The following is a 27,234-nucleotide window of genomic DNA, read 5'->3' as shown; positions in this document are numbered from 1 at the left end:
GTAACTTGGTGGCTTTGGCATTGTGCTGCTGAATTCAAGGTCGTCGGTTCGATCCCAGCAGCAGCAGCTGCACTTCACTGGGGCGAAATGCAAAAATGCCTGTGTAGGTAAACACACGTAAACAACAGTTACGCACTAGGAAACAAACATAGCACTGATGTTGTTCTGAATTGTGTATGATAGGTGTGATGTAGAGGGACTTGACCATGACTTCAAAGAAAGGTGGTTGATTCAGCTAGCTGGTATTCCACTAATCTTGTTACAAGAGCATATATCTGAAAACAGTAATAGAGGACAACAGACAAGGACGAAATTTTGACAAATAAACAATACACAATGACCTTCGCTTTTCTTTTTTTTTTTCAAGATCAGTAAAAATGCAATATGCATTTCTGGTGTACTTAAAAAAAAATTGTCAGAAAAATATCTAGGTCTAAAAATGAGTCTGCACTTATACAACTTTTTTAAAAATTGTCATTGTGGTTAAGGGGTTAAGGAAAGGCATCAGACTTCCTGCGAAGCATGTCCATGCACACTATTTTTACTGTATTCCTTTGTTAAAAAGTGAAGAGAAAAAGTAAAGAAAGGAATCATCAAGCACATCTCTAGTTGCCGATTTTGTTAATGTGGCTTTTTTTTAAATGAATTAATAATACCTGCCAATGAGGATTTGTGTATACGAGTTCTTCCCATAACTTGCGAGCATCTTTTGTTGTCATTAGATGTTCCTGTAAGTGACTTTAATTGTTTAAATACATAGAATGTTTATGTCCAAAAGTAGACTATTGCCTGCATTAACTGTTAGCAAAAGTTACAAGAGAGATTCCCACACTTTCAGCTGCCAGACAACGAAAGCCCCGATTTCTCACCGGCTTTGATCTTCAAAGACAACACCAGATTATTACTCCCTGAATTTATAAAAATATAAAACCAGTAAACGAAGGACCCTAATGTATACACAAGAGAGTACAGAGAAACTCAACAATCAAATGACATTTATTTTGCAAACTTTTTATGTACAGTGACAATAATACAGGCATAGACAGAAAGCAGGGCTCAGGGTGCGTTGAAGGCAGTTCTGTGAATGGCAAAGTAGTTATGACAACTGTTCAACATCCTGTGGTCTGTCATCCAGAAGCCAAAGTCTGAGAGAATTGTCCACTTTGTCTGAATCGTTGAAGGTAAAGAGAATGTCACTGTCATCATCTGAAAGCTCTGGAAATTTCCTCTGCCCCGAGGTTGTGGCATAGATTGGTAATGTTGGATGGAGGCTGCAAAGAAGAGCATAAATGTTATTGAGGCTAATTGGTGTTACACACCAGGATGAATGGCATGCTACAGAGGTTACTTAGCAAAAAGAGGACAGACGGAAGGATGAAATCAAAACAAAGTGCGCAAACTCTGTTGCAAACTTTGTTTTTATTTGGTCTTATGCTTTTCGTTTCTGGGTAAGCAGGTGCAGCAGGAAAGTCCAAGAGGGTGCGATAACAAAGCTTTGCTTCAAAACGAAACTGCTCACCGCTCCACTGGGGATCACGCTCATGCCCATGTGGCAATGTGCAGTTGGGAGGCGGATGCACTAAGCAATGCGGTATTGTGCAGCTTTGGCACTTGGAAATTAGTGCGCAATATTGTGTGCCATGCAGATAGACTCTGAGACTAGCGGTATACCGTATTTACTCGAATCTAGGCCGACCCCGATTCTAAGCCGACCCCCTAAAGTCCGAAGCCAACAACAAAAAAATATATTACCTCGAATGTAGACCGAACAAAAAAAGCGAGGTCAGCGTTCACAAAATGCAAACAGCATTTATTGAATCTGAACGTGCAGAGCTCATTAAACGTCGTCATCGCTGCTAGACTCGTCGCTGTGTTCCTTGTCACTGTCACCTTCAAACAGTGCACTATCTTGAGTACCGTCAAGCACATTAGATATGCTGCACTTTTTAAAGGTGCGCAAGATCAAAGTACCTGGGATGTTGTCCCACACTGCAGCTACCCAGCCTGCCAGCTGCGATAGCGATGCACACTTGATGCGGCCCGCTGCCGTTAGCATGTGGTCTTCGTCAGTCAACCAGTCCGTGTAATATTTCTGCAGACGATCCTTGAAAGGTTTGTTGATGCAGACATCAAGTGGCTGCAACTGGCCCTTCATGCCGCCCGGTATGACAGCAAGGTCCATGTTCGCTTGGGCGAGCGCAGCCTTCACATTGTCGGTAAAGTGCCCACGGTAAGAGTCGACGACAAGGAGCGAGTTCTTTGTCAAAAGGGCTCCTGGACACCTTCGCCACACAATCTTAACCCACTCTTCCACCATCACACCCGTCATCCCCCTATTCTCATTTGCCCACACAATGACATTTCTTGGGAAAGTTTCTCGAGCGGGCAGTGTCTTCCTTTTAAATATCATATAAGGAGGCCGTTTATGTCCATCAGTTGTGCAGCACAGCATCACAGTTGTACGCTGCTTCTGGTAGCCCGCAGAGCGCACCTTCGCCTCCTTGGCACCCTTTTCATTCAGGGTGCACGCCACTGGCATATCAAAATACACAGCCATCTGGTCGGTTTTACCGATTTGCCCAAGGTTGTAGCCTGCTGCTTCTCTCTTTCGCAGCACATAGCGCTGAAAAGCTATCAGCTTTTCTTCGAAATCACTTGGCAGCTTCTGGGTGATTGAAGTGCAATGTAGGAGGCTGAAGCCGAAGCGCTTCAGCGCTTTGGCGTTAGGCCTCGCTCCCTCGAAAGTTCCCTAGCTTTCGCTTGGAGCACTTCTGTTGTCACTGGAAGGGCAGCTGCTCCCTGCGTCCGAACAAAGTCGACCAAAACTGTCTCCACTTCGTAGTGACGGCCTTTCTTTGGTCCGCTAAATGCCATCCTCGTTGCGGCGCATGCAAAAAGCTGTTGTCATTGTCCCCTCCAACGACGGAAGTTTTTCTCGTTGACGCCGAAGTCCCGCCCGGCCTGAAGATTCGACGACGCCTCTGCGGCTATCACAACTTTTCGCTTGAAAGCAGCACTGTAGTGGCATCTCCTGCTTGGTGCCATCGCGATAACACTACACCGCGCACCGATATGGCAGACACGACACAGGTCAAAATGGCGACCTTGCTTGTGTACAGTTGGCTACTGGCACGGCTAGTAGCGGCTGTGATACTGACTTTTCTAGATGGCGCTAGCTATGCACCATGCTTAGCAGTTTCAATGAAAAATTGGTGTGTTCTTTAAAATCCTCGAATCTAAGCCGACCCTAGAGTTTGGAATATGATTACTTGAAAAAAAAACTATCGGCCTAGATTCGAATAAATACGGTATGTATTTTGGATGTCACAGCTTGTAATGTACGATGATGATGTCATGCGAAATTGCAAAGGATAAGTTGTTCTAGAGAAAATGGGAGTGCCTACTTTGAGAGCCTGCTGTCGTTATAAACAAGCTCAGAGCCGGAAGAATTGCTGAAGTCTGCTTATATATATATATATTTTTCTCATTTATCGCCTACTTGTTCGCAAGAATTACTGAAGGCAACCATTATTGTTTACAGCCTCTCTTGCTTATGTCAAGTGTGATGCACAAGTAACACTGCTGGTATTGTGCTGTGGCTTTCAAAAGTGGGTAGCATTGGAACGATTGCCATGACATTACGGAGAGTTATGCTACTTTAATTTCCCACGCATCATACCATGGCCACAGAGCCACCAGTGCATAGGTGGCCATGGTGTTCTGCTACTGGGCATGAGGCAGTAGGAGGTTTGCTTCAAGGTGCTATGGTTACATTATAAAGGGGAAGCAATGCAAAAAATGCTTGTGTGCCAAAATTTTGGTGCACATTAAACAACACCTCGTGGACGAAAATCATTTGAAGCCTCGCACTAGAGTATCTCTCTTAGTCAAATTGTGGCTTCGAGACACAAATTCCAGCCAATTATTGTTACGTGTTTCCCCCTGCACCACCACGATTGTTTTGAGGCAAATAGAGATGCCTGCAGCTGCTCATGAAGAGAGCTTGGCAATAAATAGGTAGTGCAGTACAAGTTGTACAGCTGCTCAAGTTCCAAGAGAAGTTATCTAAACTAAAGATAGCAAGCAGCTGTTGGCCAAAATGGTGTAGTGCAACCATTTTGACGGCATGTGACGTGTGCAATGTAAGGAACGCCATAGATTAGCCACATAATACCAACTTCATAACCTTCCTCTCATAACTTTCCTCAATCATGGACGTTAGATAATATAGCATGCATGTAATAAAAGCTCTAATGATGTTGCAGTCAGCTACCAACTGCACTGCAAGTACAAAGTGGCTTCAAGAGCAAGCATTTAGTGACTACCTCACCTGATGCCATTTACGCAGTCGTCATGGGCCTTGAAGAGGAGGCCTGGCTTCTTGAGGGGCTCACAGTCCTCAAGTTCTAACGGCTCAACTTTAAGATCCCAAGCAGTAACGATGCCATTACTGTTCCCTGAAATTAGGTAGTTTCCGCACCTGAAAATTTAAAGAAAAGTAAGTCTATGACTACATCTGAAGCCAACCTCCCTTTTGTGGCTGGAACTCAGGCCAACACAAAAGCAATGCGACTTGTAATGAGTAACAGAATACAGAATGTGGAAGAACAAAGCCACCAGGGCTCATATCTAGCACATTACATTTTATTTTCCATTCTTCTTTTCACACCATGCGCCAGTCCGAGTGACCAATCCCAGCTATAAGATTGGTGTAGCGATGGTCATAGGGTTTTCTCGTGCAAGCAAGTGGGAAGTACGTGGCAAGATGCTTGGGGTGATCTTGCCTCAGTATTCCTTCTGGATTTCTTAAGCTGACAGTCTGCTGCGGCAACCTTCTCGCATTCTTTAAAAGGCCCCTTTTGGGGCCACCAAAGCGATGCCTCGGCGGTGCTCGCATATCGCTTGCCACCCTTGACCCTTCTTTGCAGTTTTTATAGCAGTGCCATTCTTTAAAGCCAACAGCCGCAGCTTGTTACACACAATCGAAGCAACCAGGAAGTACTTAAACGAGTGAACACAATCAGCAGCCGGATGGAGGAAGGTGGTGGGGAGGGGCACTGGCCTCACCGCCATTGTAGTTTTCTCACATCACCTCTGCCATCCCCCTATTGTGATGTTTTCAAGCAACCTGGTCATAGCAATTATCGGTTATAAGAATGAAATTTTCGAGGCATTTGGATATTGTTATAAGTGGGTTCGACTGTACTCACAGTGCAACTACAATTATACATTCAAGGGGCCCTGAACTATTTTTGATTGAGTCGAGAAATGCACTTCGAATTAAAATAGACTATTTCAGAAACACTTCAATGCGTTCAGCAGAAGTGAAATTCAATCAAAGGTCACCTATGAACCCCTTCGCAGTGCTCCCGCTCCTTCTTCACTTGCACTGCATAGACTATGGTGGAGCAGGGCGCGCCCACATCGTACCGCCTACTGAATGTCACCATGGCAGGCAGTCCAAATTTCATTTTGGATGTTCATGCAGTTGCCACTATTTACAATTTTGGAACCTGCGATGTGCGAAACACTGTTGTCCTTAGCGAGCCGCAGTGTGCCCAGCGAGCGGACTCATCGAAGCAGACCCCAGCTACATGCCACTTTAGTGCCTATGCACAGTGTTTTCTTTGTGCACGACAGAGTTTTAGTGCACGCTTGCACTCATATGCTCCAGTCTGGCTGTGCTATATGGTGCGGACCAGCTTTGTTCTGCACAAGCTAGACCGACGGATAGTAGCCACATCTAACTTGCGCATATTGAAGTACTATCAGTAGCTCAATACGAAGCAAAGTCTGCCAAGACATCAAGCCAGGAGCTGGCAGGAGTGAGTGCAAGCTGGCAAGCGTGTGTGTGGTCTGACCTTAAGTTTCACGTGGTTTGAGGCTAGTTGAGCATTCAACAGTAGTCTAAATTAGTGAGACCTAACGGATACGAGACCGATAAGCAGGGTAACTAAACTTTAATTCTTACGTGGGCAGCCGTGGCTGAGCATGAGCAGACAATAGTCAGCTTCTTCTGAGAAAACTTAATTCCTACCGAAATTCAAAAGCAGATTTTCACCTACTTCAGCCTGTTTATTAAACTGCGTTGCTAATATACACAGTAACAGTTAGACTTCTTGATTGGCGTCAGCTTTTGGCCAATAGCAGCTGCATATGAGAACTTGCTATGCGACAAAATAAAGCAGCCAGAAAAGAGTGAGGAGAAGGCTTCTGTTGAAAAGAGTGTTAGAAGAAAAAGGTGACTTGATAGTCCGCTTGCGAGCTCCATGCTCCGCGCATGACAGCAAAATTTGGCCGAGATGTTCACATCAGTGCATGCTATCCATGGACTGTGTTTTTTCACCAAGCCCAAGGGGTGATTCAGGACCTCTTCTAAGTTTTATGTCAACTCCAAGATACAGTGTTTAGTTTAATAAGGCTACACCCAGCAATTTTTCAACACAAGCACAAAATAATGTAACCTAAGAAGTTGTAGCGGTGCGACTACTGCCTCCAAAGCAGGTGAAGAAGATAGGCTCACATGCAGGTAGTGTAAGAATAGAACACGCTTGCACGCACGACCTGAACGGCCACGGTGTTGGCCGCTCCCGAGATCCTACTGTACCATGGCTGCCCGGCCTAAATAAACTGTGACTATGGTGGCTCTTCGTGCCACCTCCCACAAATTGGCAACCCGGACAAACGAGCTCATCCATGCCAGCATCAGTGAACCGACTCTACCAAGGCGAGTGATGTGGCCTCACACAATCCGGCAGACGTCCTGGAGTTGTAGGGTGTCCGGGAATTCTACATCAACATGCTGTACATCTGGTTCATCCAGCTGGACAGCCACTTCCTTCTCAACAAAGTTCCACGCTCCGATTGTCAATCCCGGCCCCAACGTCTATGCGGACTTATGGGCAGCCGTCCTTGCTCACTATGTCAGCTCAAGCGCTCAATCCACAACAGCTCTCCCCAGTTGAACCGCCATGTCATTCCGTGTCTTGCCGTCCCACATTGCCTGCGTCCACCCATGCCTATCGTCAGCCCCGGAATCTACAAGAACCTGCAGCAGGTCGTGATTTCGAACTACGCACTGTGGCTGTGCCTCACTTACAACCTACGCTGCCAGTGCTGCCTGGTACACTTCTGTCAGACTGCGTGAACCCGACACTACCAACGACCCCACCATCTGCACACTTTACCGGGACTTTACCATTAAACTTTAATTCAATCGCGCTTTGCATAAGGAGGGAGGCCCTGCAGCGGCGTGACTATCGCCTCCAAAGCAGGCAAAGAAGATGGGCTCACATGCAGGTAGCGCAAGAATAGAACATGCTAACGCCCTCAACCTGTGCGGCTGCGCTGTCGGCCGCTCCTGAGATCCCACTGCACCACAGCTCGCTGGCCTAAACAAAGCGTGGCTACAGCAGCTACCTCATCGTGCCGCCTCACACAAAGTAAAATTTTGAAAAGGTAAGGCCAAGCTAAGGCTCAAGCGTTCTCACTTGAAATATATCGCATCACTAGCACTACATAAGCATTGCATTTCTTTCTGGCTAACCAAACTACTGCAACAGATAAAGTGTGCAACCAGAAAAGAAAATAAACAACAGAAAATAAAAAAGAGAACATGAAGTCTAACGCATTTTTTAACAGAAATTTTAATGCATTTTTAACAGAAAAGACAGAGCTCAATTCTGCAAGAACAACCCACCGGGAAAGCTCGAAGTACATGCGCTGGTGAGTCGTGACAGTTCTTTTCATGCAGTACAACACCTTGCCCAGATTACGCAGGTCCCAGCAGAGAATCTCTGTGTCCTGCAAAAAATAACACCATTAGAAAATCAACAGCAAGAGTAAAAGTGGGATGGAAAATTACGAGAGAGAGAGAGAGAAAAAAGAAGAAAGATGGAGAGGTTAAATCAAACTGCTCCTAGTGTAGTGAGGAATAAAGGTGAAAAAAAAAAAAAATTAGGGCAACTCATCTCACGATGACTGTAGATGGTAATGCGATAAGCATTCAAGCAACGTAGTGGCACACCGTATTTCTCAAGTGATGTTTATTTAACATCTGTAGTGGTCATTCTGAGACTTCCGTTGCTATGGCTATATGCGACATACTCCAGTATTGTCACACTTTGCCATGGCACTCACTTGCCCATGTCACTCATGAGCACGGCGGCATGACGATGATGGAATGACGTTGATAGAATGTGCGGGTACGTGTGACTCTCACGCTTCCGCTGATGTTGTTTTCCCTGCATAGCCCCTGTCTCCTGTAATCTGGCTTTGCCATGTGGCTTTACAGTAGCGGTTGGTGTGCTTGCACAGTAGTACGAGAGATGGCATGAGTGTTGCACTGCTACCGCCTTATAACGGCAGGGTTAATTGAGCGAAAAAGGAAGAAGGCTGTTCCTCTTTGGCTCGGGGGTTGGCAAGTGGCATGGACATTCCGCATGCTTCTGTGATCCATGCTTCTATGAGATCATCTCGCGAGGCCTTTTATTTTAACAAATTTTATGACATGAAAATACGCATAGTCCTTTTAGACCCTTTTTTTTAGACCCTTTTCACGGTGATTATGCGGGCACTGACATGTTCGATCACATGGTGACGCATACATTGTTTGCCTCAGCTGCCTCGATTGCCTCTGTGTTTACAATAGATGTGCATGACGCCAGTGTGGCTCAACAAACCTCTATTTTGGCAGATATTGTAGACGATGACTGGGTGGATGACACGAAACTTTGGCCACAGCTTCAGAGGACATTTAAGCGCTTTTGGAGCTCATTGCGTGTTGTCCAAACTGCACGAGCAGTGTATATGGTACTTGTACTAAAATCAGGGCTAGAGATGTATGCTAAGCTATCCATATCCCACTTATCAATTAAATCAGGACCTGCATGGTTTGCTCTGCATTCTCCATTTGGCAAATACTGTGAAGCAGCGGCTTGTCATGTTTCTGACTCAGTAACGTTTCTTGATGCATTTACTATCTGATTGTTTATTTTCTGCCTAATCGCTCGCGGGAGTGCTCAGTTGCCACATATTTGTTCTTGCTGAGCACAAGGCCTGAAATGTAGAAGTTCTGTACTTTGCAATAGCTTTGTAGCAAGGACATATTATCGTTAGTCATTCGCTTACTCTGAGGACTGTCACCAAATGTTCAGCTTTGAACATTCGATCGTGCGCTGTCGTGCAGTCGCTGTCACCCATGCTTCGCCACATTGACTCAAGTGTGTACCCATTAACTTATTCTTGATATGCTGGCGATATAGGGGGCATTATTTTGGCATGTGAGATGGGGTGGATGTGTGTAGATTATGTGCGAGAAACTTACGAGAGACTTGCGAGAAGCTATACTAAGAAGCAGCGCTGCTCCCTTTCTCACTGTGTGATGAGTGGTATTCATTGTTGCTGACATTCTGGGACTGAAGTCCTTTCTTTAAAGGTTAGCGATACAACCCTGGCGGAAGAGTGAAATTTTTTTATCCTCAAAAAAGAAGAAAAAGCCATGCATCATGAAAGGCCAGCAACACAGGCAATCCTTATGTAGCAGTGGTCTGTGAACTTGGCCACATAGATTCATTCCATTCCTTAAGATGCAAGTCACTACTTTTACAGTCAACCACTGCACACATCTTCTCTCTACCATTCCACATTTTGCAGCATGAATGGAGCACAGTGCATTAATGAACAACCAGTTGCATTTCTTACAGCTGATCACGCAGTAGCAGGGCAGGAGTGGTAATGTTTTCGTATTCCTGAGCTTTTGCTGAGCCAACATGCGGCGCACCACCGAAAGTGCCATGTCGTTCCTCTAGAGCAAACTGCTCCGCGAAAGGGCACACAATTGCTGTCACAATACAACCAGTATGTGTGCACACATACACAACAGCGTTTACTGTGCATTCAAGGAAGGTTGTACAATCCAAGTGTCTTTAAAGGGACGCTAAAGAGAAACATTAAATCAGTTTTCACTGATAATGTATTCTTTCAAGCTCTTCCCATGTGGTAAGAGTTTCATTACTAAAAGAGGAAATGAAGGCTGAACTTTAATTTTATTTTAATTTCGCAATAAAATGCCAGTGCCAGTACGTCAGTGTGATGTCACCATAACTCAAAGTACTTTCTCATATTTGGGTCATTGTAGTTAAGTAAAAAAACTAAAAAAACTTGTTCATCTCAATTGCTTGCTCTTTCATCACACTACTAGATGCCGTCAAAATCCATGACATCATGGGGAGCTGAAATGGGAACTTGAAGGCAGCATCGCTGCCCGTCTCTTGCTTTTGAGTAAATGTGCGGCAAAGTCATCAAGCACACACTAGGAGGGAGGGGGGCAGGTGCATAGGTGAGCCCGCTGGGGGCTCCTTCCTGCTCCTTTTAAACCAGATGAGAAATGAGGGCGCGCACCACTCTGCTTGCTCCGGTTCGATCTTGGATTCCCATGCACCTCTTCCTTCGTCATTTTTTACAGCTCGTGACATTATGACAGCCACGCATTGAACGATGCCTTTGGTTAAGTTTGCCTTAAAAGCGGTCCATGGGAGTGACAAATTCGGTTCGAAATAACTGTTGCACGGTATTTGGAAGCTTTTCGCAATTCGTGGGAATTTCTAACTATTCAAATGCACTGAACTTTGTTGGGATCGACAGAGCACTTAGAATTATCCGTCAATTAGAATGAAAAATTTCAAATTACTGGGATTTCACTGTATAAAGCAAGACCATGTGAAAAGTTTGTGTCAGGAAAATGAAGCTTATATGAAAAAAAAAAAAAAATTATTTATGCTGTAACGAAAGTTGCCTTTACTGCATGTTTTGGTTGCATATTCAAAACTTCAGTCCTTCAACAGGCTCCTTGAACCAAGTGGTGTTGTTTAGAAGCACAGAGCAATGAAACTAGCTCAAATTGTTGGGCTGCATGAAAGACAAGATCACGCTGGATGAGCTGTGCACATTGTTCAGTCTGTTTTGCAAGTGCACCCTTGACAAGCTCAGCTAGTCTTCTGCATGGAGAGGGTTAAGCTCTATTCTTTGTAAAATAGCAGCAGAAATGGCTTACGGACACCAAGACACATTAAAGAAAATTAAATTATAGGGTTTTACGCGCCAAAACCACAATCTGATTATGAGGCATGCCGTAGTGGGAGATTCCAGAAATTTTTACCACCTGGGGGTTCTTTAATGTGCGCCCAAATCTAAGTACATGGGTGTTTTTGCATTTTGCCCCACTGAAACGTGGCCGCCATGGCCGGGATTTCATCCCGCGACCTCTTGCTTGCAGCCCAACACCATCGCCACTAAGCAACCACGGCGGGTACCAAGATGCATGAGGCAAGCTGAAAAAACATGCCTTTCTGCCCCCGCTGTAGAGAAGCTGTCCGTCAGGGGAGAAGTTCAAATGCGTCACACCTCCATGGTGGCCAGACAAGATGAACTGCAGGACCCCATCGGATTCACTGTAGACAGCCACTAAGAAAAGCAAGTAAGATGGCGGTTATCCCCAATACAATGAACACATAATAACACTGCACACATGGCCAAAGTGGATGCAGCTTGCCGAAGAAGCAAACGCTCCAGCGTGCTAAAGCCACATTGTTCCGCACAAGACGACACAACGAAAAAATTAGAAAGAGCAGCCCTGTTTAGCTGCTGTTGAGTTAGAGTACACATAAAGATATTACGAATCATTTTGGAAAATTTGCAAAATTTGCAAGGTGACCAATTTTAATCCCAGTTATAATTACTTCCCACCCCAGTGTAGCACTAGCTCAGAGCCACTTTCAAAAACATCACGGTTTTTACTGATAAATGAAGCTTTCTGGTCCTAAACCTCTTCCAATTTCTCAGATAGTTCTGAGTTAGCTACCAGATAATGCACACACATTCTTGTGTTGATCTGAATTCCAATCATAATCCGACAACTTCCCCAGACATCGAAGAGGCCAGATAGGTGCTACATTGCTAGCAGCTACAGCCATTTGTAAGGTCACAACTGCCAGGGAAATGCTACCATGTGACATGGAGCCATCTGTGTATGAGATAATAAAATGCGTGAGTTCTACTATGTGATCTGCTAGGTGAGCACTTGTTTCATATCAACACACCCTGGCACACACCTTTAGTTCCACTAGTGTAGCAGCAAATGAACCAGAACTTTTATGGTACTTTGCAACACCTCTGTGAGCTACATGTGAAAATGTTTATAGTGACACGGCATGGAGAAGCATGTTTTTCTCATGAAAATTTGATTTTGCAAAATGCAAGCATGATTCATGCGCTTGCTCTAGGATTTAAGTAACTCTTCCACGACAAGCTGTGCAATTTACTATAAGAAAAGAAGAACAGATGTGCAGTATGATCAACTTTTAAAAGGAACACCAAATTAGTTGTTTATGAACGGCTAAATCAGCTGGGCCCAAAACACACTTGCTTGCTACAGGGAATTTGCTGCTCTGCCTGGGATCGGGTTACAGATATGGTTGCTTCAGTCATTGTTGCCGAAACAGGTGAGTATGGTTCACATACGTACTGTCACAAAGTGCATGCACTCGTGTCTCTCTCGACATGGCCCCATTGCCGCCGCAGTCACGGCACCACTTATGCGATGGTGGGGAGCTCTCCTGTTCTTTCTTAACCCTTTTGTTGTCGGACATTTCTGGCCATGACACCCCCCCAGTGTCGGCTTGGTTTCAGGGAACGAGCATAACAGGGAATGAACATAGCAATTTATTTTTGATTATGATTGGTATACAAACAACATAGTCACTGCAATATGCACATTTCAGTGTTCTGCAGCTGTTGTTAGTAAACATCATCATCATCATCAGCCTGACTATAACATCCATTCAACATCTGAATCTGACGATGCGGAACTCCCCTCTTCCTCGCATGAGACTGTCCGAATCCGAGCTCGGCTCGTATTCTGAATCGGAATTGAGCCACCGCTCCAATGAGCAGACGAAGGTCCGCGCGCTCAGCCATCCGAAAGTAACCGCGCGCAGGGAGGATGCGCTTTCAGTCGCCCGCACAACGGAGAGAAATGGGACGTTGCGTGATCAAGAAGACAGAGGGAGATGGAAAAAGGCTAAAACAAAGTTCGAAGGGCTTTACGTTTACTGCTGCAAGTCGGAAGCGAGGGTGTGGCGAGAGAGCGAAAGCAGCAATCGAGTCACTCTTTTCGGAGAGGCAACAGCGTGGCGCGTGCCTCTGAACTTGACGCGCCGTAGCAGACACACCAACAGAATAAAAATAAAAACCTTCAAACCCGCGGAGATGGCAGAACAACCCTTGAACCCATAACCACACGCGCGCGACTCATGATACAGCGAACGCGGAGCCACCGCGCCACTCAGCAAAGAGAGAGGGGCGAGTGGCAGTCGCACCGTTCTCTTCAATACGTGACTACCACAGGTCGAGGCGAAAATACGAACTTGTAGAAAGAGTCAACAGATGGAGGGGCCAGTTCAGGAGCGCCAGCTTTGCGCTGAGGCGCGAAATTTTGAACGCACGATAGAGAACGTACCGGTACGTCGGTGACACTGTGGGGGGGAAGCGCGAAGACGTACCGGTACGTCCGTGACAGTGAAAGGGTTAAATCGCCTGGCCTATTTGTCATGTGAGTAGCTGGCCCACAGCAAAGGAGAGAGCGGGGAGGTCATTGCGGGAAATGGCACAGCGGCTTGGAAGTTGGGGCAGCGTGGTGGTGCATCTGGGACTCGGCCGAAGATCTCCAGGCCAGCGCAGTTGGCAAGTAGACCAACACGCAACGCAAGTCCATAATCATTTTAAGCAGCAAGGAACCAGCAGGTGGGAGTCTCGACGAGCATGTCCTCGGCTGTCGAAGTGCTGGCTTGGTATCAGCGGATCACAGTGCGTGCTTCCCAAGCCGAAATGCAGAGCCCACTTTCAGTTGACTCGCTAGCAGCATCAGCGGAGTCAGTCAGTCGCTGCCATCCCTTCGCCGTGCAACATTCCTTTGCGCCTATGCGCTGCTTCCCACGACCTACCAATAAGCAAGGCAGTTGTGCCAAGCTACGCTCTGTTTGTGGCGGCTGGTGCAAAATGTTCCACACGTGACCGATTGTCCGCGGCTCACAGACGGTTTATATTATAATATAATCCGTCTGCCTATATAAATAGTTTATTCTTAGCCAGTTCTTTCTCAGCCATGAGCGAGGCAACTGGTGGAAGGCCACTGCTGCTAAACAAGCTGCCCGAGCAGAGGCCCAGCGGCGTCACCGCCAGAATCCAGAGTTGCGCTATGTCGAATCAGGCATTGGCGCAGCAAGTCGAGCATATATCCATCTATTTCTCCAACCACAAAACTTCCTTCATGAAAATCAAGAAATGGTACATAGTGGAGTGTTTCTTGAAAAAGGAAGATGTGTGAAGAATAAAAAGTTGTCTGTAACTGTACATACATGTCTTGCTCGAATTCTTTGCCTCGCTATATTGAAAAGCCGAAACAGCTGCGCTCAAATTTCGCATTAGGAAGTAATGTAATCGTTGGCAATTTTTTCTTAACCACGTGTAATCTTACGTTTTAAGTAATCATTCCATGATGCTCTTTTTTATAGTGTTGTGTTTGCCAAGTGCATTGTTGTGTGCATTTTTTTGTATTTCACATCACTCGTAAATTCACACATGGTGGGCACTGTTGTCGTACATGCTGCATGACAGTGCCTGTGTTGTTTGTTAGCCTCACACCTCCAGCAAAGCTTCTCACTTTCGTGATATTTTGATTTACTATGCTCTGAATGATCAGTCATGCAATTTCTTTTAATTAAATTCCCGAGTGCTTTGTGGTGCAGCATCCAGCACCCCTCTAATGACAAATTTAGTTGCACGCGGCTCACACAACTTTTCAAATGTTTCAGGAACTCCATGCTTTATTGACAGTTTGACCTTCAGATACAAACTCGTATTGCACAATTACACGGCAGTGAAAACACATGATCAACATATCTAATTTTTGCTTTGTCCTTCCACACTTTTTGGGACAGAGCCAGGACAGGGTCTTGGCTCATCTTCCTTTTTCCACTCGAACATCTGCGACTTCATCTCAATGTGGTATTTACAAATCCAAGTTTCATCACTCATGATGACCCTTTGCAAGAAGTTTTCCAATCATTGCAAAATTCTTTTCGTCGCAGCTTTCACTCAGGAGTCAGAAGTTTCGGCAACATTGTGGCATAAACCTTTTTGATTTCCGAATTTTTAGCCTAAATCTGGTCAATTGACGACTTTCACAAATCAAGTGTTTTGGTATCATTCTAACAATAATTTTGGAATCGGTGAGTACAAGAGAATTAACACGATATAGATCTTCATTTTTATGCTAGGTGCAGGGGCACCCTTGTCTTGGATCATCCTTGAGGTACACTTCATAGCCTTCCCAAAAATACTGGATCCATTGAACACGGTTCTTTCCTTTAGTGGATCCTTTTCATAGATAATTTAAAGCGATAGCTTGAAGGGCCCCATTGTGCAGTGAGCCCGCCATCTACAGCATTGAGTGCGAGTTGACCACGTTGACCGTGAGCGAAACGTCTCTACCAATCACAGAGCAGTATGCAACATGTGCTTTCTGTCTATTATAGCGCAGCATACCACATTTCTACCATCCGCGGCAGCAGCAGCACCGTGGGGGAATGAAAAAATAAAGAACCAGAAAGCTGACCTTCGTGCATAGTGTGTTCACCGCAAGCGTTTCCCGATAAAGATTACAGTTACATAAGCTGCAGTTGCCGGGAAATGCGAGAAGCAGTCAGGGACCCTTTAATGCTATCACATTCCACTCTTAAAGGTGAAGCTTAAGCACCTCCCAAGTATTGAAGCTAGTAATGAATTTCTGCACCATTCTTGCCTAATTTCACGAGAAATTTCATACTGACCCTTTGCTCTGTCTGTTTGTTGATCTCCATTTCGACAACGGCTAAAAATAGGGTACACAAAGAAGTGCACACATAAAATTCTATCTTGTCATACAGCAGTTAGGTATGGCTCATACCCTCGAGGTGAGGTCAACTGGGTCCTTACGATTAGAGATAGCGATGCTGCTACAGCCTCTCCCACTGTTTTGCTGACTCACTGTATGAATTTGTCAGACAAACCTCGTAGGTGAAAAAATTTCCTGGTTGTAAGGAAAGTCTGTTTACGAACAGCAAATTCTGTCAATGTGTTGAACAGGCTGGGAGCAAGCTACAGAAGTTTGATCTCAATCCTCTTTTAAAGATCAGCTGTGCTGGCATCTTTCCAGTTGCTGAGCATACATTCGAACATTACTTTAAATAGATCTGGCCAAGTGCAGTGTAATGTCACCACTTCGTTCGTGTGATGAGGCTTGTTTCAGCTCGTAGACAATGTGCTCCACTTGCCCACTTCCAGTTAGGTGATAAGGCGTACTAGTCACTGAATTGTCCATTTCACTGGCAAAATTAATTCAGCTCTGGAGACAGAAGCTGAGCTAGCCAAGCATCTGACCTCATGCTGGCTGGTAAAAGCATCTACATTTACAAAATGTTGCCTTCAATTGGTCTTGCAAAGTCTAAGTGGAGCATTTCCCAAGTCTACATTGGGTGTTCCCAATTCTGTTATGGTGCTTTTGGCTTTTCTTCTACAGCTTGTCTCAAAGCCAATGGAGCCAGTCATGCATGCAGGAGCTTAGGAGATGCTGAATCTTTATAAGTTCTGAGTTTTTTAGGTGGTCCCTTGTAGCTGTTCACATTGTCATTAAAAAAAAAAGAATGGCCGCATGTACAGTAGCCACATTTCTGTCATGGTGAATTGGATGAGTGCCATTTAGTGAGATGCCAAGTGACTGGAACTAGCTGCGGCTTAGGAGACTACAGCCTGTTGCCTTCATTACAACTAGTGGCAATGCACGCTGCAACTCTGAAATTTACTTTGATAAGTGCTGTACCCAAAACTTAGAGGACTTCAGCTGACCGTCGTCAGAAGGCGATGTTGGTTTGGATGAGAGTGGACATATTTTTAGTCCCCACATTTCTGAGCATCTGTTCACTGATGAGCGAGTAGGTGGCTCTTGGATCAACCCCGAATGCAAGGCTTGTGCCTTCAACTTCCGAAGAGACCATGAAAAAGACCATGAAGAGATACTCGCCTGATTGGGCAAGTGCCACAACATTCGCACACTTTCACTTTTTGCAGTGTTTTCGGGATGCTCCCGCTTTCCTATAGGATGCATCTTGCAGTGTGAAGCATGCTGCTTGTTTGAAAGTCATGCTTCATTCTTTCCACTTTTTCTTTTTTAACAGACTTGGTCGATGTGGCCTCTCTTTGTCTTTGCACAGAAGCACCACCTCTCAAGTGTGTTATGAGCAGTCCAGCCTGCTGTGTTCAGTGTTCGTCATAACAGAAGCAGAGCCATATTGACAGTGTGTTCCCAGTGTCAAGGCCCTGCTATGAAAGCTCTGAATAGACTCATCCAGGAACTGGTCCTGACATTGTAAGTGGCATCTGTGGTAGAGTTTGGAGGGCTGTGGGTCAAAATGCTGCCAGAAGAGGGAGGCCACACAGTAAAACGTTGTTCGTAAGTTGTCAAAAAAGGAAAACGACACAAGAAAAAACGCACTAACCAGGAAAATGTACAATCCGAAGCCACTAAAAAATTTCAGGCCCTACTGTAGTTGACATCTCCATAATGTGAAGCGTTGCGCAAATTGTTGCAGCATAAGACACCGAAGCATGCTGAACTGGTGAAGCTTGAGCAGCCCAAGAGACGCATTGTCATTATTGTGGCTTTGGCAAGCCCCCCCCCTCTATGCATGTGCTCCTTCAATTTGGTCAGAGTCAGCAGCTTCTTTGGGGTAGGGTATTTTGGTGGGAAATTTTGATGTGTCTATTTAGCGAGAATCATTGTGGCACAATACACTGTCATGAGTTGAGCTTGTAAGGCTCGAACGACTAAAGATGCACTTTGGTGCTTTTCTACTGTGTAGTGTTTAAAGACAGCGACAGGAAACCAAAATAAAATCAAGCTGGTGGGCAACGAAGGAGTATGATGCCGCCAGAAGACATGCTTAGTCGCTTTCCTATTTTGTAATGTTTAAAACGGCGACAGGAGAGTGAAACGAAATTGACCTGGTAGGCAATGCCAGAACAGGATGCCACCTGAGCGAAACACAACACCCACTTCACAAATGCAGCAAGGAGCATCAGTGTATTTGGGTTATTGCCAATTGAAAGCATGCAGTACGCTTCCAATGGCACTACACCACGCATGCTATGGAATAGATAGGTGAAGACGCTTATCGCAATGCGACTGCCAGCGATAGCTGTGAATGCAAGTACGCAATGATTTTTTAGATTTCCTGGTAGTACCAGAAGAGGAAGTCGAGTGCATGCCAGCATTTGCACATGACACAGGCAGGCGAGTATGTGAGAAAGCTGCCATGGCAGGTGTGTAGTACTTACCATCCCACACACCTCACACCTGTTCTAGTTCACATGGGATCTAGTGGCCGAAAAACATACCATACAACCGCAGTTTGGTGATGTGCTGAAGATTAACAGATAAAAAAGAAGCCTGGCTTCATGGGTCATTTTTTGTGTTCTCAATCACGAACGTTGAGGCTGCAAAATCATACAAAACACGATCATGTTAACGGGGTTCTACTGTATCAATAAAAAGGGATGATGTTCAGCGTTTTCGGTGCCACCATGCCTTCAATGTCTCATAGGTGGAGGACCACAGAGTGTCAGCAAAATGGCACGCTTTGAAATGTCCCATTTTATGCAGTTGGCCTTAAAATTAAATTTGACGATACCCGACTACAACACCCAAACAGATGCAGAAAATTCTTTTATAGAGCATGTGTGTTGCCACAGGGACTATAGTTGTAGGTAGGCTATGTGCACAGCAGCTTCTTCAAGCTCATCACCAATGTTACGTCTTTCAGAAATGCTTTATTCAGCTATATTGCTTAGCTGCTGCAGGCGTTCTAGTTGCTTGAGTCACAGGAGATTTCAACACCTCAGTGGCGCAGCTGGTATTCAGGTTATAGGTCACTTCAATCGAGGGCTGCAATGAGCGAGCGTTGTGCTGGAACCTCAGGGTATGTAAGAAGAGAAAGTGATGCCAGCTTGCAGTGTAGCACATTGGAATTGGCTTTATCATCAGCTAAGCTTTCCCTTTAAAAATAGGCAGTATTGCACATACAGGAGGTGCATACCTGTCTTACAGTAGGATCCAGCGGCATAGACACCAAGTGGGCTGAACGCAAAACAACTGATGATGCCAGGTTGACCCATCTTCTTCACTGCAAGAGGCAGAAGTAACACCACACACACTAAAGCAGAGCGGTAAACAAGAAGTCAGTTCATCCTCTGAGAGTCAACGATGTAAATATATGGCGCCATGAACAAGTTCCAAATGGTCGATGCCATGTACTTACATCACTGTCTGTATGTATGAAAAACACGCTAATTTTTCAACGCTCTGTCGCCCAGCAAGTGATGCCACCCTGTGCGGATACAAGACATTTTTTTTCCCTCCGTAGTCTCTTCATTTTAATTCCATGGCTTCTTTAAGCTGGTGCGTCAACAAGCGCTTGCGCATCCATGCATGCGTGGCAAATAGTTTTGGTTTCGTCTCACAGGCTGTTTTCGTTTGCATTGCTCGCAAAAACTTATGTCTATCTAATTCTCTAATCTCTCAAAGGGTCACTGCTAGATGCTCACTCGTTTATTGCTCACAGGGGCGCAATTTCATCTATTTGCAGGTGGATGCTGGTATATACAAACGATGCTGCCATGCCTGTTTCTTTTCTCAAAACTCGTGAAACCCTTGTTGGTAATAGGAAAAACAATTACGACAAGTTTCTGATTCATTCGGTCTTTCTGTTGGTCACACAACATTCAAGTTTTCTAGCATGGGCTCAGACACAAAGTTCGATTACGCTATGGACACGCATGGTGGTTGTTCTTCTGCAAATGAGTTGAGCGGCAATCCCTTTGATATGGCGAATCATGCTGCATTGGAATATACTCCAGTGTGTCTACATTTTAATTCTCATTATAAGTATTTATGCAAGCCCATCTGTATTGATGCATAAAGAATGCATGTTTACCTACTGAAAAAAATGTGTCACTTTATGGTCACTCTAAAGAAATGTGATAATTTTTTCTCGAAATACGTGACTCGAGATTTTAAATCGGCAATAAAAAAAATTGACCCCAGGGGGTCCTGCATGGCAAAATAAATTGAACCTCAAAGGGTTAGCAGGTATATTGTCATACACTACATATCCACAAGAGGACATGGATGCCATTAAACAGCTTACTATTTTTTCCTACGAATTCAGGTAAATTTTGGTCTTCTCGAGATGTGTGAAACTTAAGTGGAGAAATGTCATTGGTATTCTACTTAAAATCCTGCCAGGATGCCTTGCTTGCACACCATGGAACAAAATTAAGTGTCACCAATACACGTTGCGGGAGATTTTGGGGACAGTTATCTCGAAAGTGGCAGAAGTCGCACAACTCCTACAGGCGGACATTCCATGGACAATGAACCAGCTTCAATGCCAAAATTGCATCACATTCCCTTAAGTAATTATGTAGGAAGCTAATTGGTGTTAACTTAAGGTCTTTGTGGCAATTAGTGCACAATTTATGGTGATTGATATAACTGTAAATCTGATCCACCAAAAAATTTTTCTATACAAATCCCCCTTTTTTTATAATGGGAGACAGTCACTGAAACACCCATCACATCAAGTTGCAATATCTTTCTACTAACATACCTTGAATAACAACAAACCTAAGAGCCAGGACAAATGGATGAACAATTTTAAAGCAAGTTGGAAAAGGCAACAAGCCTAAACACTCTCATCATAAGCTAAATTTGTCACCCTGCAACCTCGGGCATTTTAATGTGCGCCTAAATATAAGTACACAAGCCCCTTTATATTCTGCCTCAATCAGAGTATGGCCACCATGGTCAGCGATCAAACTCGAGATCACATGCTCAGTAGCAGAATGCAACATTTTAATTTTTGAACGATGTAGCAATAACTGGACAACAGACATAGAGGTAGGAACAAGGCAACTTTAGTTTCTTTTTATAAACTGAACATTGACTATTTTCCAATAAATGTCAACATTCCCTTTTTGAATGAAAGTCTCCAAAAGCAAGACCTGCAGCTGATGAGTCTTTCTGGGATTACTTAAAGGTAATTCAAGCTTTCAAAGCTAAAATAGGATGGCAATTCAAACGTATTATCTCCAACGATCTCGGTTCCATTACCAATGTTTGGCTGGAGCACGCAGAGGTCATAAGCATAGAGTGGCTCTGCAATAATATCAAAACAGGGGAAGGTTGCAAGTCACCATTTGTTGGCCGCTCTTCAAAACACCTCCCCGGCCTGGCCACGTCGAATACTCGCACCATCTTGTCAAACCCGCAGTACAGCTTCTCACCAAAACTGTCAAATGCTATACTGTGTGCTGCCACGGGCTCATCCTGGAAAAGAAAAAAAAAAAAAGCTAGTAAACTTCAGAGCAAAGATACTTTTACAAAATTATGACAGATCCAACATACTTTTTGGAATCAACGTTAAGCAAAGCTTCCTTGATTCATTTTAATTTATTGCTATGAACACACATTATGTGTGCAATAGTATATTTCCAACTTCTGTAGTTGCTTACACCTTCTGCTTATACGTAAACACACATGTTCCCATGGTCTCATGGCATGCGACACGGATGCAGCAATGACTTTCAGATGACAATGTACAACCATCATCTATCTATATACTGTCAATGTGATAGTATTGTATTGTAATATTGTACCGACTTTGGAATCAGCACAGTTTTGATTACAGGACAGGCCTAGTTTACCATTACACTGCCTCCAGATTGGCCCACTCTACTCATGAGGAAACCAATTGAAGAGACAGGAAACACACACACACACACACACCCACAAACACACACACACACACACACACACACACAAAAAAAAACTTTCTGATTATGAGGCACGCCGTAGTGGGGAACTCCGGAAATTTTGACCACCTGGGGTTCTTTAACGTGCGCCTAAATCTAAGTACACGGGTGTTTTCACATTTTGCCCCCATTGAAATGCGGCTGCCATGGCCCGGATTCGATCCCATGACCTTGCGCTTAGCAGCCCAACATCATAGCCACTAAGCAACCACGGCAGGTAGACAGGAAACAAAGGGAGCAGGCAAAGAAAGCTTCACTTTAGAAGCAATAAGGTCTTGGTGATGAAGTAGCAAGCGATATCACGCCAGCCAATGAGGAAATGCTACTACATAATGGAACCACAGACCAAGGTCTGCTTATGCATAATCATAAAACATATGTCAGTAATCGAGTGGCAAGCACAAAGCACAGCCTGCCCCTGTGCATGTGGGCAGAGGTGAGAGCTACTGTCTGAAATCATGAGCAGAGACAGAAATCTGCTTGTACTGAGCTTCTGTGGGTTAGACATAAAACTCTGAAAATGCCTCTTCTTGCTTACATGCATTTCAACACAACATGTTTAATAGTGCAAGTACAAGAGAGAGATGAAAATTGTGGAAGTTCCTTTTGCTTGCCCAATACAAGTGGTTGTTTAAAAAAAACCATTCCTACCAAGTGATTATATGACCTGTAAGAGCACCGCAACTCAGCTGTGTATGCATCCCAGAGGTGGACAGGATTTCTTGTACTTGTGCTTGCAAAGCTGCGAATAAGTGCAAAACATTTCAGAAGCATTTCAGCTTGAGAAATAAAGCAAAACATGACAATGGCACCTCAGATTACTTTTGCTCTGCAACAGCTGCATTACTTGGAAAGGGACGCCTAATATAAAGCAGCAAGAACTGAGCAGCCCATAAACAGGTTGGTCGTGGCAACTCCTCTGTCATGTGCAATTATATGACAGCCAATAGCGGGGGTGAGTTAATGCCAGTGTTTGACATAAGTTCTATTTTCTTGCTTAAAAGAGCATGCTTTATCAAAGCAGTATGTCCGCCATGCTCTATCAATAATAGGTTGCTCTAGTTAACATAGTTTTTGAGTATAAAGTTCCTTTAGCAGATGCAGACTTTGCACAGTCAACACTTATGTTTCTCTCAAGATGGGCCAAGCAAGCATTTACGAGCAAGTCACTGGAAAACTCTGCTTCTGCCAGTTGGAGAAGCACAAAGGTATGTGTTTTTGTTATGTTGGTGGTGGCTGTATATCAGTATGGCTAGTGATGAAACTATCATCCCTATGTAAAAAGCTCACATGCTGTATACATTTTTGTAACTGTTCTGTTCCTAACTTACTCTGCATATACACAATGTGCAATCCCCTTTCGCGACAACTTCCTTCTTTGCCTCAACTGTACAGTCAGCGATTCGAATGTGATAATTGGACTGCATGGTGGCCAGAACGTTTTGCACCACTTGTGATCACTGGGGAGCTATATGCAGTCACAATCTATCGTTACGGCCCTCACTTCTACCCTATACCATAACACGTCTGCTCGGTGCTCCAGTGCTCATCAGTGGCGCAAGGAGCACTGGCAGAGTTTTGTTTCCTGCTGACTGTTGTAGGCCTTTCTCATTTGCTAGCTTATTGAGCGCTTTTCCTAGCAACGCTAATGTTCTCATTAGCCGTCCTCCTCTCTTCCCCTGTTCCACCTCTTAAATGAGATTCCTGTCTTCATTCCTTGTATCAATGGCAGTAAACTTTCAAAGCATGTGCCACTGCAGCTGTTTGGGAAATGTATGGATGCAGAAGGTTAAATAAGGTTATATGCAAGGCTGCATCACAGCTGCAGTTTTAAAAGTTTGTCAAGCACTATTGCAACTGCGGATGTATTTAAATTAAAAGTCACCAATGCAATTTGTCTGGCATTTGAGATGTTCCATAACTGCTCCCAATGCTGTAGGTGTTGCAGGCTCCCTTCGAGGTACGTTGGAAATTTTTTCATCATATTAGAATTGAAGCTTAATGCAAGTGTATTGTATGTATGGGAAACCAAAGAAACTTCACCAAACATTAGACATTCCCCAAACAATTTGGCTTATCAGAAAGTTTGGCCTGAATCGCCCTACAGAGGGCGTCTCCTGTAAAGGCTTTGACAACCTTGCAGTATTCGATGACCACTGACACAGCAAGTGTGGTGCCAGTATATATATAAAGCATGCTCGCAATGATTGCTGGCACATACCAACAAGTTGCCGGATCTGAGGAACTCATGCCAGGGAACCAAGCATAGTCATATATCAGGCCACTTTCACTGCACTTGAGCACAGGAACCTGGAAGCACAACTCCAATCACCTAAGCTATTCCTGGTAGAAAAAAAAAAAAAGCTCCACAACTATCACCCCAACTACTTTAGTCATGCAATTCAAGAAGAATTAGCATTAAAGTGAGCTAGAAAACTGCTGCAGTTACATTGGCACCTGTATTGCTGTCAAGCACATAAAAAGGCAAGTTGAAAGCTGCTGCTGCATTTTGCTGAAACATCAGTCAAATGTGTGCTGCTATGTGTTTAGGTTACACAAGCAGGGTCTCTGCACCCTAGTCAAGAACTGGCCACCTCATTAATGAGCAAGAAAGTATAATATTCAAAGACAAAACAAAACTGCTGGATCTTGGTTGTACCACAGTATGTATGGAATTAGAATGGTTGCTTTATCTCCTATTACATCTGAACATGGCACACAAAAGATGTATAGTGTAGGAAAACAATCTGAATTTTACACACGTTCACAATGTGTAAACAGAAGCAATACTTTTGCATAAAGCTTTATGGGATGTTGAAAACAGTGTAGCCAGAAACTTAGATAAAAGTGCGGCACTGTAACTCATTGTTCCAAAACAATCGCAACTGACAGTGTAAAGTTTACAACAAATATTATGAGCACAAGTTTTAAACCCCCTAACTGAATGGTGTGAAGTAACATGGAACATGCGGTCTCGGAGGCATGGTTTAACATGTCACCATTTCTTCCGCTTCATTCCAGTCAATCTGCTGTTGGCACAGGACCGCAGGAAGGTTGAAAATCCGCAGACAGCGATCGTCGCTGTTTGTTAAAATGCATGATCCATCAGGAGACCTCCATGAAGAAAATGAGAAGAAAAAAAGCGACCGAGTGAAGTACCACCACTTCTGTTCAGCTTATGCATAAGGAACTATGAGAGAAACGACGAGAAAAATATAAAACAAACTAGTTTACCATTTACAACCCCTTGTGATGCACTTAGAAAATGCTTTCCATGCACCGCACACTTGAACGGGCTTTATGCAGTAGTTGAAGGCTGTTACAACTGTGTTGGTCAGACAGGTATTAAAGTCACGTTCCGGGCTCTCACTCGCAAACAACTCGCAGTCCGAGTTATCACCAAGGCCCGTGGGGTCTGTCTCCTCCACCACCAAAGGTTCATCAGCCATGCTTCTGTTCATCAGGGCTTTCGTAACGAAGGGTCTAATCCAACGAAGGGTTTTACGTCCACCACCGGACGCACATTCGCACAAGATTCCCGCGCCTGTGCACTAGGGTCTCCTCGGCATCTCGTAAAACACGCGCTGCTTACTCGACACATTCACGAAATATTCGACGAACGAATTCGCTGCTGACAATCATCGCATAGAGCTCTCCCACACAACACTACTTCACGCTTCTTCGGAAATGAGCGACAAGTATTTTACTATAGTTGCTAATGTGCCTAGAATTCTAGGCAGTGTAACAATTGACTGTAATTTTACGGTAGATTCATTCATATGGTGCATAACTCGTGTCACAGCCTCCTCTATTTTTTCATGCTCGTGTGCATGCGGTACGTCGTGTGAGCGTGTATCCTGACGCCAACTACCAAATTTCAAGTATTTATACTATTTATACATCTTCATAACAGTTTACGTAAGGCATTTTTTTCATTTGCCTACTTACAACGCGTTTAATGAGGGAAATACAACAATGAGAAACTTGGAATTGTAAGATTTGGATCTACTTTGCGCAGCGCACGTTAGTTGCAAAGCATTGCTGCCGCTCATAATTCCCTACATTTCCCCATGTGCGCTAGTCTCGGTACATTTCTCGGTACTTAGCGCCTCAGCTGCCTCAGCCTCCCGCGGGCAGACCCAGCTTCTTCAACCGCGAAGCACCGCGAGCGGAGTGTTCGGCGTAGTGCTTGCAAAGCAGAAACAAACAAATCGAAGCGGAGGATAGCCGCCGTCGGGCGCCGAGAGTAGAGTTTGCGCGTTTGCCGTGCTGCTGGGCGCCGTCGATAGCGCATTTACTGCTGTTGTGCGTTGTAACCCAATCCTTCCGATTCGTTGCTTCGATAATCCGTGTGCCGCACTGACAGCGGGCATCATCGCAAGATGACGATCATCACCCAGCCTTTGACGGAAAAGAAGCTGGCCAAGTCGCCACAGGCCAAGCCTCTCGTTCAGCACGAGTCGGTGAGTTAGGCTTACGCTAAAAAGGATATCGACGCAGTTGCTACCCCTGTTGCCGATATGACTGGTTTTCGCTTCCGCTGTGGCCGAACAGACGGAGGAAGTGGGCGCGCGAGTGCACTGGGTCGGCTGCGCGTTATCCTCGCAAACACGCACGAAGCGTCAGCCGTGGCAACTGACTGCGCTTACGTAATGTTAGGAATGCACTGTTTGTTTCGGACCAGCGCAATTCGCGTTGTCGTTGTCGCTATGCTTGGCGCGTCAGGCCAGTCGCCAACGTTTTTTTACAAAATTTACGTACCAATTGAGGCTGCATCGAAAAGTAAAGGCAATGGCAGTTTCCTTTCGGAGTGGTTTCTGTTGTCTCGTGTTCGCTTGCATTTTATTAGTTTCTTTCTCTCTCTTTTACAGCTGTTCTTTCGAGCTCTTCTCTTTTTTCCGTTGATTTGTCAGCCTTTCAAAGCGTAGTTGGCGTCAACAAAACAATTAAAAGCATTTGTTCGGCCTTCCGCGGCACGGTATCGAGTTGGCCATTCGAGGTTTCTGCCAGTACGCGTGGTGCAGAGACGGTTTCCCTGCACTACTCCGAATACACCGGCACGTTGACCAGCAGGAACTGTCTGCGTAGTCTGGAACCCGGCACTTTTGGACTGTGGCCCAGTCCGCCTCGGGCTCCGCTCTTTTGACTTCACTGCACTGCATTTGTAGCGCCTCTGCGGCGAAAACGAGGATGCCTCAGAGGTTGCTGCCTCATTCGTGAAGTATCACTTATTTTGAGAACAGCAGGAGTTCCGCGACGCTCTGCTGCTGT

At 44.8% G+C, this 27,234-nt stretch overlaps 2 protein-coding genes across 2 annotated transcripts in view; one reads left to right on the top strand and one right to left on the bottom strand.

Moving 5' to 3' along the window:
• Positions 1–978: 978 nt before the first annotated feature.
• Positions 979–25,851, bottom strand: WDR79 (Telomerase Cajal body protein 1 homolog). The gene is made up of 10 exons (XM_050187519.3): positions 25,198–25,851; positions 24,963–25,077; positions 24,185–24,273; positions 22,615–22,705; positions 21,346–21,478; positions 19,188–19,274; positions 11,345–11,463; positions 7,700–7,803; positions 4,331–4,480; positions 979–1,271 (listed from the first exon to the last, which is right to left on the bottom strand). The coding sequence occupies exons 1-10, from the start codon at positions 25,422–25,424 to the stop codon at positions 1,097–1,099; spliced, it is 1,290 nt and encodes a 429-aa protein (XP_050043476.1). The 5' UTR covers positions 25,425–25,851; the 3' UTR covers positions 979–1,096.
• Positions 25,852–26,097: 246 nt separating this feature from the next.
• The window catches only part of LOC126540684 (integral membrane protein 2B), a 35,492-nt gene continuing 34,355 nt past the window's right edge, over positions 26,098–27,234 (top strand). The window contains exon 1 of the mRNA XM_050187521.3: positions 26,098–26,426. Within this exon, the coding sequence (XP_050043478.1) occupies positions 26,346–26,426 (81 nt within the window). The 5' untranslated portion in view covers positions 26,098–26,345. The remainder of the gene's footprint in view (positions 26,427–27,234) is intronic.

This window comes from Dermacentor andersoni, chromosome 2, assembly GCF_023375885.2.
Source record: "Dermacentor andersoni chromosome 2, qqDerAnde1_hic_scaffold, whole genome shotgun sequence".
Taxonomy (NCBI): Eukaryota; Metazoa; Arthropoda; class Arachnida; order Ixodida; family Ixodidae; genus Dermacentor; species Dermacentor andersoni.
This window is presented reverse-complemented; position numbering and strand designations above follow the sequence as displayed.